Genomic DNA, 11,186 nt, shown 5'->3' on the forward strand with positions numbered 1-11,186 from the left:
GGCGGGCTTTTACTTTTGGTCTTCTTTTGATACTTTGTATTTTTTCCATTCAGATCATTTTGATGTTTTACATTTTGTTCCTGCTGACTTTATTTTAATACAATTTGTCAAACAACCTCCTGCTCCCTCCTGCCTGCTTTTTGGGATCCGAACCCGCCATCACCACCTCGCAAACCTTGACAGAATGAATCGGCCAACCATCGGATCCCGCAGGTACATCGGACCCGTCTCATTTCCACCCTGTGCCTGGCTATGCTACGTCCACGTTAGCTCAAGCCTCGTCGCGTTTGAATCGCGTCACTCGACGAGCCGCAACGTCCACGTAAACGCCCGGCCGAGACCTCCTTCCAGGTGGCCGTCCAGGGTGAAACTGGGTGACTGGCATTGCACGCCCACGTCCAGCCACGCTGTCGTCGTGCATGACGAATTGAGTCTCATCCACGACGAGCCGTGCAACGTCCGCGTCAACGTCAGTCCGAGACCCCACTCACCGCTGGATCCCGGAGCGGCTCTGGACTGGTCTCGTTCCCCCGGAGCCGGGCAGTTCACGCCCACGTCGGCGTCCGGCCGAGACCTGGTCCCATACGGCCGTACGGGGTGCCATTCTGCGCCTGGCAGTTCGACGTCCACGCAGAGCCATGCGCCGTCGCGTGACCGTGCGAGAGGGATCGCACTCACGCCCACGACGATCCGTGCCGCGTCTTCGTCCACCCCAGGCCGAGTCCCGTTCCCATCAGGCCGCCGCCCGTCGTATGCTGGAGAGGCGGCGGTTGCCCTCTCCACCGACCGTTCCCTGGCGAGTGGACCTTTTGGGAGACTGTTGGGACTTCTGGAAGCAGCCCCTTGAAGGGGGGGTACTGTCATGATCTGGTTGGCGACCAACGGGGGGGCGCTGTCGGCCCCGCCTGCACCTGCACAGGTGCTGGTCGTCCCGATCAGATTGGCGAACAGCGGGTAGCGACGTCAGCCCTGCCGGCAGCCTCGCAGGTGCTGGTCGTTAAGATCAATGACACTTAAAAGGACACCTGGCACGATCATCCGGTGCCGATTCATTGTTTGTTTGCTGCTTGGTTGCAGCATGCATTGTGTACGTGTTTGTTTAACCTTGGCGGACTTTTACACTTGGTTTTCTTTTGCTACTTTGTATTTTTTCCATTCAGATCATTTTGATGTTTTACATTTTGTTCCTGCTGACTTTATTTTAATACAATTTGTCAAACAACCCCCTGCTCCCTCCAGCCTGCTTTTTGGGATCCGAACCCGCCATCACCAACTCGCAAAACGTGATAGAAACAAAATAAATAAATACATAAATAAACAAATACAAAAGGCAGCCAGGCCCTAATTTTATGTATTATATTAACTGACTATGTGCAGTGAATAAAAACACAGCTTTGAAACTGCCGCATTCAAATAAGCGTTACTGCACAGCGCCGATGGAAAGCCACTGTTTGGATTTTAGTGTGCTATAATTACCTTAACTGACAAATGACACCGTGATTACTGGTTAATAGCTGAGTGCCGTGGTGTTGGTTTGACTGCATGCGGTTTTGACAAATCCACAGTTGCTTTTGGAACATCGAGCATACCGGAACATAACACGCACTAAGTAAATCGTGTTGTTCGTGTTATGTATTTTTAGGTTTGAAACTAAACTAAGCACTCATTACACCTGACCCTTTTTCTTTTGAAAGAAAAATAATGTGTTGGCTAATTTGCCAACATTTTTTTACTCATTCACTGCCAGACGTGCAAATATTTGTCCACTCCAGTGCCAGGGTTTTTGTCATTGTCACTTGAATTCCGGGACCCACAGAAAATTGAGTTTTAGGACTACATAGACATTCAATGCAGCGTAAGAAACCTTAGACGCTCTTCTTTAATCAGAAAAAGAGTTAATTCCTAAATTATATGGGTCTGGAGTTATATGAGCATGAAAGGAGGGCGGCTGTCCAAAATACAATGCTATATACACATACATATTGGTTTATATAGTGCTTTAACAACAGCTGAAGCTGGAACAAAGCGCGAACATGGCAAACAGGGAAATGCTGCCCCCTTGTGCAAAAGAAAAAAAACATTGAGCACAGGCCATGACCAGCGCTTTATCGGCACCCAAGCATGAAAAAACAAAACCCGAGCAATTTCGGGAATGGCGCTCCACCGCGTATTTTCTATTCCCGAATGGCACTGAATGAGTTAAAATACATGGAGGAATAGCAGTCGTCGAGGGAACAAGAATCACTCAAATAACCCCGTGCCCCCCGCCCACACGAAATGACAAAGTGGCATTTGTTGTTTGAGTGTGTAAAATAAAAACAATTACCTCCTACCGCCTACTCTGTAAATGCATGCACACACACATGCAGCCATCCAAGGTACCAATGTTCCACAGTGTGGAAAAAGAAAGAAGAGTCTCTCTTACCTGTTTGTGCATCTCTATGTTGAGACCGTAGGACATTTCATAGTACTGCCGAGACAAACAAAAATGACACACATTCACGTTAGAATGTTTTTTACAGAAGGCTTGACATTGGTTGCTTTACAAAGCTTCAAAATAGTTAAGTAATAAACACAGTCGTGAACCATCAGGGCCTGCAAGCCCTTCTCTGCTGGATTAAAACTATCTGAATCATAGACTGATGTTAATTATATTTTAGAATTGTAAAAGCAGGATGTTCATCTCATTTTTGTTACCTTGAGACTGTTTAATTAAAATTCCATCCCCCTTGAATTCCGCAATCACTGCGAGGGATGTTTCGGCGTCTCTCTCATGAAAATAAAATCAAGTCAAACGAATGTGAAGTGCTGCAAATTACAACAAAATGCATTCACAACAAGTCACATATGCATGAAATAAACCTAGAATGCAATTTAAAAAAATTCAGGATGTTTTTATTTGTGGTATGGTTTAAAACATGGAATGCATAGGTTCACCTTGCATTGCTCACAACCTGTTCTTGGCTCGCGACAAATTTTCTTCTTCGCACACTCTTTACATGTTCTCTTTTTATCCAATTCTATTGCCCGATGAAGGAGGGCAGCAGTGTCATTCTCCTTCATGCATTCTCTTTTCCTTTTCCTTCTGTAATTGCCAAACAACTGATGAGCTAAGTTTGTCCTGAATTCTAACTGAGTCCTTTTTCGGAGGCGACCTGTTCTGGTTTTCACTTGATGGCTTGGAGAGAGTTTCATCAGTATAAATCCATTGCCAATACAAATATCCACTAGAAACCAGAACAGGTATTTCCACCATTTGAGTGATTTCCTGGAGATAGCGTATGAAGCACGTAGTTGATCAGCCCGAAAGTATTTGAATGGTGATAGAAGTTCATCAATGCAACAGTCACGACTGTGTCAGATGCCAAAATGTCTTCATCAACATGGTCATCTATTCCATTCTCATCAGGATCTGGAAAGATATACAGTACATGGGTATTTAAAAAAAAAACATAATGGACCTCCGTTAAAATAATCATATTGAGAATGCAAAGCTATGAGGTACAGCTATTAGTGTAAATTCCTGAAAATTCACTTACAATTACTCGCATCGGGTACCAAGTCAGGATCAACAATATCATCATGAAAATAGCGTTAGCGTTACAATGTTCCGAATTCGGGACACTCCTTATTTTTAATATTTCGCGGTAAATGAACAAGTTAGCGTTAGTTTATGCATTTCAGTATCAAGGTAAACCTCTTCTGAATAGCTCATAAAATAGTTACAACATATACTTACGTGATATTTCATCCATGACGAAAAATAGAAGGTGCTTTGAAGATGGGGGAGAGCACGTTGTGTCGCGCATGAAGGATATAATGTCACTGACGTTCTTAAATGCAAAGCTGCATATAACCTGTTTAAAAGGGACATGTAACTTGTGCCGCATCAGTTTCAAACGGCACTTGAACTGCTACCTTTCATTTTCTCGATCTCGAAGCACAATCGTCCGTGAAGGGTTAACATCTATTCACGGCCCGCCTGTAGTCGGCATCCGGCATTATTTGTTATCGCTTCAGCCCGACTGGAGGCGTGACTCGGGATACACGGAAGTAAAAACACAACGACTGTAGTCATTTGCCGGGAGGAATGAGTTAAAGATACCATCATCCATGAAAGGTTTTAATTTGTTTCCCCAAAAACATCTTTCTCAAAAATCACATCAACAATAGTAATTTTCTACCTCGACTGATTTTATACAAACTAAATCAGGCCTGCCACATCATTTTTTTCGACACGCGAATGCAAATCAAATTCCATGATGCTTGCAAAAATCCAACTAAAATTTCAAATTGCGTCAACGTTCAATTTTATGACAATTGTCTTCCCATGTGGGGTGGATGAAAATCTGAAATGACATACCGTATTTATTCAAGTATAACACGCACACGTGTATATCGCGCACCCCTAATTTTCAATTGAAAATCGGTTTGGTTTCACTGATACTCGGCTCAGACCAAGCATTGTGATAAATATCATTTATTGACAATGTGCTCACCCACAGAAAAACGTATTCTGTGACTGTAAAGTGACCTTGAGATTTGTGAATGACATGTATTATTATTATTATTATTATTATTATTATTATTATTATTATTATTATTATTATTATTATTATTATTATTAACACTGAATGACAATGTAAACACTGAATCAAAACTCTGGATATCGGTAATTGTGCCCGGCCACATTTATAGCCTAAACTTTGCGTTCTTTTTGAGGTCGAACATTTTGCGCGTTATACTAGAATAAATACAGAATTAAAAAAATTGAATTTTTAAATACACCCATGTGTCATAGACCCTTAGTATTACCGTTAGTTTTCGTCTCATATGTCCCCTTTAGGTAGGTTTGTGCAAGCCAGACTCTTTGGTCCATCCATTGGACATTCATTCATCTTAACTCACTCACTGCCATTCAATAATTTATTCGGGAATTGAAAAGCATGACGTGGAGCAAATTTCCCCATTGTGGGACGAATAAAGGTTTTCTGATTCTGATTGATTCCCGAATTTTTTCGGTCAGCTCCGGTCAGACCTGTGGCAATGCTTTTCCCTCCCACGAGGGGGCAGCAATTGACTTTTTCACAGCTGCCCCCACTTTCAATGCAGATAACTCTACAACCAAGTAAGCTCAAAATTACCCTTTTTTCTGACGAAAGAAGAGAATATAAGTTTTCCGACGCTGCATTGAATGTTTATGTAGTCATAAAAGTCAATATTCTGTGGGTCCTGCAATTTGTGTGACAATGACAAAAACCCTGAGTGGGCACATTTTTGCACACCACCTGGCAGTGAATGAGTTAAAAAGCGACAAACTGTAATGTTCTCCTGATTACAACCAACATTTATTTGGTTTCATTGTCAGTTGTGGTCTCAAGGGAGGGTTTGTTTATTTGTCCCTGTAACCGGCAGTTTCACCCTTGGGGGCATTGGAGAACAACAATCTTTTTAGCTCTTGCTTTCATATATTCTGTGGGGTAAGCCAGCACGACAAAAAAAAAGGGGGGGGGGGGGTCTTTCTAAGTGTTAACGAAGCGGTTTATCGAAAGAGGATGCTGATTTGTATATACCACAAATCTCTGGTGCCGATTACTCTTGTGTGAATGCAACTTGAACCACCGCAGTGTGTGTGTGTGTGTGTGTATGTGTGTGTGTGTGTGTGTGTAAAATACGTATTTGCAAATGCATTGTTCTTTGGTGTCTCTTGGGTAAGCTTGTTTTGCTCATTTACAGACACACACACACACACACACACACACACACACACACACACACACACACACACACACACACACACACACACACACACACACACACACACACACACACACACACACACACACACACACACACACACACACACACACACGCACACTGATAGTTAAATCATTTATTAGAGAACTGGTCAAATGCGCAGCAGAGGTCAGGTAAGCAAGCTGCGCGTGATGACTCCATCTGCACCTCTTGCAGACAGTTTCGTCAGAGGGAGAGTCAACAGAACCATACACGGAGAAAAGCGGGACCTTTAAGAGTGACCCAAGTCCGTTTTTTTTTCTTCTTCCTTTTAATCCTTTACTCCTGCCTTGTTTTGAGCCTCATCAGACTGTTTTAAGGCTCTTAAACAACAATCCTTCCTTTGCATCTGGCCCGTCTCAAATCCCGAGAACCTAAAAGTCCGACGCTTGAATGCCAACGACAATCCCCACAAATCTCATCCAAACAGTTGAGAAGCAATTTTACACAAGCCTCCTGCGTCGTTTCATACATTGAATGGTTGCAAAGAATAATCATCAACAAGAGTTTGACATTTCTTGTCACGTTGGTGTCTTTGTGACAACCTGTGTGGAGTTTGCATGTTCTCCCTGAGGCTGTGTGGGTTTTCTCCAGGTACTCCGGTTTCGTCCCATATGCCACAAAACATGCATAGCAGGCTGGTTGAACACTCTAAATCAAGGGTGTAAAACTCATTATTTATTCTTGTTGTTGTTACTGTTTCCTCTCAGGGGTCTGTTCTGAATTTGGGGAAGCCATTAGAAATTTTGCTTTCCCTCCACATATTACATACTGACCGCACAACAAATTAACGAATGACTAGTTTTCAAAGCTGAAGTCAAGAATAATGACTGTTATTGTGGTTGACATGGGACAATTTGAAATTTTGGTTCAGACATAAGCAAGCATCATGGAATTTGGCATGCTTGATTTGCTTTCACGGACCGAATAAAATGATGAGGCGGGCAAGGTTTGGCCCCCGGGCCTTGACTTTGACAACTGTGCTCTAAATTGTCCAACGTGTGAGCGCGAACGGTTGCTCATCTCTGTGTGCCTTGAGATTGGCTGGCAACCGGTTCAGGGTGTCCCCCACCTATTGCCCAAAGACGGCTGGAATGGGCTCCAGCAAGCCCCGTGACCCTGTGAGGACAAAGCGGGTCAGAAAATGGAAGGTTGTATTGACTGATGAATTGATGCATGGATGGATGGATGGATGGATAGGAACCAAAATTGAATCGTAATTCGTCCAAATTCAAACTATGCTCAACCCTAATGGCAGCCTGCGACAAACCCGAATTATCTCTGAAATGTGGTTGTGTTAGATGACTTTCAAGGAAATTCACAGATGCGAAGGGTCACAACATGAAAGGTGTCCTGGTTGGTCCAGCACCTCTTTTGTACTCTGTTCTCATTTTCTATTCCCAGCTGACACGCACAAGCCCTTTACGGTCTCGTACACCTCTGTCATTATTTCCCTCCTCTTTTTGTAAAGTGACCTTGAGATTTGTGAATGACATGTATTATTATTATTATTATTATTATTATTATTATTATTATTATTATTATTATTATTATTATTATTATTATTATTAACACTGAATGACAATGTAAACACTGAATCAAAACTCTGGATATCGGTAATTGTGCCCGGCCTCATTTATAGCCTAAACTTTGAGTTCTTTTTGAGGTCGAACATTTTGCGCGTTATACTAGAATAAATACAGAATTAAAAAATTGAATTTTTAAATACACCCATGTGTCATAGACCCTTAGTATTACCGTTAGTTTTCGTCTCATATGTCCCCTTTAGGTAGGTTTGTGCAAGCCAGACTCTTTGGTCCATCCATTGGACATTCATTCATCTTAACTCACTCACTGCCATTCAATAATTTATTCGGGAATTGAAAAGCATGACGTGGAGCAAATTTCCCCATTGTGGGACGAATAAAGGTTTTCTGATTCTGATTGATTCCCGAATTTTTTCGGTCAGCTCCGGTCAGACCTGTGGCAATGCTTTTCCCTCCCACGAGGGGGCAGCATTTGACTTTTTCACAGCTGCCCCCACTTTCAATGCAGATAACTCTACAACCAAGTAAGCTCAAAATTACCTTTTTTTCTGACGAAAGAAGAGAATATAAGTTTTCCGACGCTGCATTGAATGTTTATGTAGTCATAAAAGTCAATATTCTGTGGGTCCTGCAATTTGTGTGACAATGACAAAAACCCGGGGTGGGCACATGGGGGGGGTCTTTCTAAGTGTTAACGAAGCGGTTTATCGAAAGAGGATGCTGATTTGTATATACCACAAATCTCTGGTGCCGATTACTCTTGTGTGAATGCAACTTGAACCACCGCAGTGTGTGTGTGTGTGTGTGTGTGTGTGTGTGTGTGTGTGTGTGTGTGTGTGTGTGTGTGTGTGTGTGTGTGTGTGTGTGTGTGTGTGTCTGCGTGTGCGTGCGTGTGTGTAAAATACGTATTTGCAAATGCATTGTTCTTTGGTGTCTCTTGGGTAAGCTTGTTTTGCTCATTTACAGACACACACACACACACACACACACACACACACACACACACACACACACACACACACACACACACACACACACACACACACACACACACACACACACACACACACACACACACACACACACACACACACACACACACACGCACACTGATAGTTAAATCATTTATTAGAGAACTGGTCAAATGCGCAGCAGAGGTCAGGTAAGCAAGCTGCGCGTGATGACTCCATCTGCACCTCTTGCAGACAGTTTCGTCAGAGGGAGAGTCAACAGAACCATACACGGAGAAAAGCGGGACCTTTAAGAGTGACCCAAGTCCGTTTTTTTTTCTTCTTCCTTTTAATCCTTCACTCCTGCCTTGTTTTGAGCCTCATCAGACTGTTTTAAGGCTCTTAAACAACAATCCTTCCTTTGCATCTGGCCCGTCTCAAATCCCGAGAACCTAAAAGTCCGACGCTTGAATGCCAACGACAATCCCCACAAATCTCATCCAAACAGTTGAGAAGCAATTTTACACAAGCCTCCTGCGTTGTTTCATACATTGAATGGTTGCAAAGAATAATCATCAACAAGAGTTTGACATTTCTTGTCACGTTGGTGTCTTTGTGACAGCCTGTGTGGAGTTTGCATGTTCTCCCTGAGGCTGTGTGGGTTTTCTCCAGGTACTCCGGTTTCGTCCCATATGCCACAAAACATGCATAGCAGGCTGGTTGAACACTCTAAATCAAGGGTGTAAAACTCATTATTTATTCTTGTTGTTGTTACTGTTTCCTCTCAGGGGTCTGTTCTGAATTTGGGGAAGCCATTAGAAATTTTGCTTTCCCTCCACATATTACATACTGACCGCACAACAAATTAACGAATGACTAGTTTTCAAAGCTGAAGTCAAGAATAATGACTGTTATTGTGGTTGACATGGGACAATTTGAAATTTTGGTTCAGACATAAGCAAGCATCATGGAATTTGGCATGCTTGATTTGCTTTCACGGACCGAATAAAATGATGAGGCGGGCAAGGTTTGGCCCCCGGGCCTTGACTTTGACAACTGTGCTCTAAATTGTCCAACGTGTGAGCGCGAATGGTTGCTCATCTCTGTGTGCCTTGAGATTGGCTGGCAACCGGTTCAGGGTGTCCCCCACCTATTGCCCAAAGACGGCTGGAATGGGCTCCAGCAAGCCCCGTGACCCTGTGAGGACAAAGCGGGTCAGAAAATGGAAGGTTGTATTGACTGATGAATTGATGCATGGATGGATGGATGGATGGATAGGAACCAAAATTGAATCGTAATTCGTCCAAATTCAAACTATGCTCAACCCTAATGGCAGCCTGCGACGTTTGGACAAACCCGAATTATCTCTGAAATGTGGTTGTGTTAGATGACTTTCAAGGAAATTCACAGATGCGAAGGGTCACAACATGAAAGGTGTCCTGGTTGGTCCAGCACCTCTTTTGTACTCTGTTCTCATTTTCTATTCCCAGCTGACACGCACAAGCCCTTTACGGTCTCGTACACCTCTGTCATTACTCTCTTATCATTTCCGCCACCTTATCCTCAGCTCCTTCCTTGCTATTTTGTTACTCGTTTTGATGGAAGGGGTGGGGTGGGGGTTGGTTGCCGCAATGTCGAATATAGTGTGTCATTCTGAATCTGACAAGGGAGGCGGAGAGAAATGCGCTAATAGGCACATGTAGTACAGAGTTGCCAACACAAGCGGATCGCCACGACTTGGGATGATCCGGTAGAGCACCGAAGAATCATAACCAATCTAATCAAACAAATGGATTTCAAGCCCAGACACAAGCTATTATTAAATATTTAGTTGATGTATTTTTTTATTTTTTTAATTGATCTAAAATTACAAGTGAACCGAGAAAAAAGGAGCCGATTTTGGACACAGACGGTTTTATGTGCTCATTAGGGAACGCTCCGTTTGTTTGGTGTCTTTTTACAAACATGAGCAAAGGCAACTGGGTTTGATGAAGTCACCGTTTTTCATGTTGAATTTTGATGAAGCGATGTTTTGTCGAGCACGGCCGATTAATAACAGTGGGATTACTCCGGAGCCTTTGGTTACACGCCTAATATTATTCTGCACTGTGAGCTGCCAGATATTGATGCTGTCTTTCAAAGGGTTAATCGGTACAGCTTTCTTCCCAGATGCTCTCGGTTTTATTGTTTTTTTTTTTTTTTTTTTTTTTCAGAAATCTGATGGATTCGCGAGGAATGGGCAAAAGTGTGCCAAGATAGGTAAGCCAAGCTTGTGTAATTAGTTTTGAAAAAGGCTATAATTGCTGCCAGGTATTGAGGGCATGTGTGCTAATGTGGTATTTTTTAAACAAATTTCCTACATTCTTAATAGCAAAATCATATGCTGGTGAGTGAAAAATGGAACATAGTAATAATAACAAAAATGTGGAAAAAGCAAAGCATTGGGAATACACGTCCTGATGGACTACAAGTGTGCACATTTTGGCTTTTTTTACATCACCTGAAATCACAAAGTATTTTTTCTCCCATTGTAAACAAAAAAATCACAAAAATGCATGAATGCCAAACTAGGTGATAGAGAAATGAGCGTACATAAGGATCTTATGTATAAAGTTTCATTTAATTTGGACCTGTCTAGTTGTGTTTGTGTTATTTACGTCCTCAAATGTCTGCGCTTAAGGGTGTCACACCCGAGTGCTCCTTACAGCTTGGGAGTCAATTTTAGAATATCAAAAGACGGTGTGGGAACTGGTCGCAACCCAGGTGAACATTTGTCATCTGGAGAGTCTGCTATTCGTTTATTCGTGGGAGACCAGACATGATGCTGTTAATACAATACAATACAATACAATACAATACAATACAATACAATACAATACAATACAATACAATA

At 42.6% G+C, this 11,186-nt stretch overlaps 1 protein-coding gene across 1 annotated transcript in view; it reads right to left on the reverse strand.

Annotated features, from left to right (window-relative positions):
• Window positions 1-11,186, reverse strand: part of tle2b (TLE family member 2, transcriptional corepressor b) — an 87,227-nt gene that overhangs the window by 52,598 nt on the left and 23,443 nt on the right. Inside the window, exon 4 of the mRNA XM_089000432.1 lies at window positions 2,426-2,470. Within this exon, the coding sequence (XP_088856558.1) occupies window positions 2,426-2,470 (45 nt within the window). The remainder of the gene's footprint in view (window positions 1-2,425; window positions 2,471-11,186) is intronic.

Source organism: Hippocampus bargibanti, linkage group LG07 (assembly GCF_051943395.1).
Source record: "Hippocampus bargibanti isolate YZ-2025 linkage group LG07, ASM5194339v1, whole genome shotgun sequence".
Classification (NCBI taxonomy): domain Eukaryota; kingdom Metazoa; phylum Chordata; class Actinopteri; order Syngnathiformes; family Syngnathidae; genus Hippocampus; species Hippocampus bargibanti.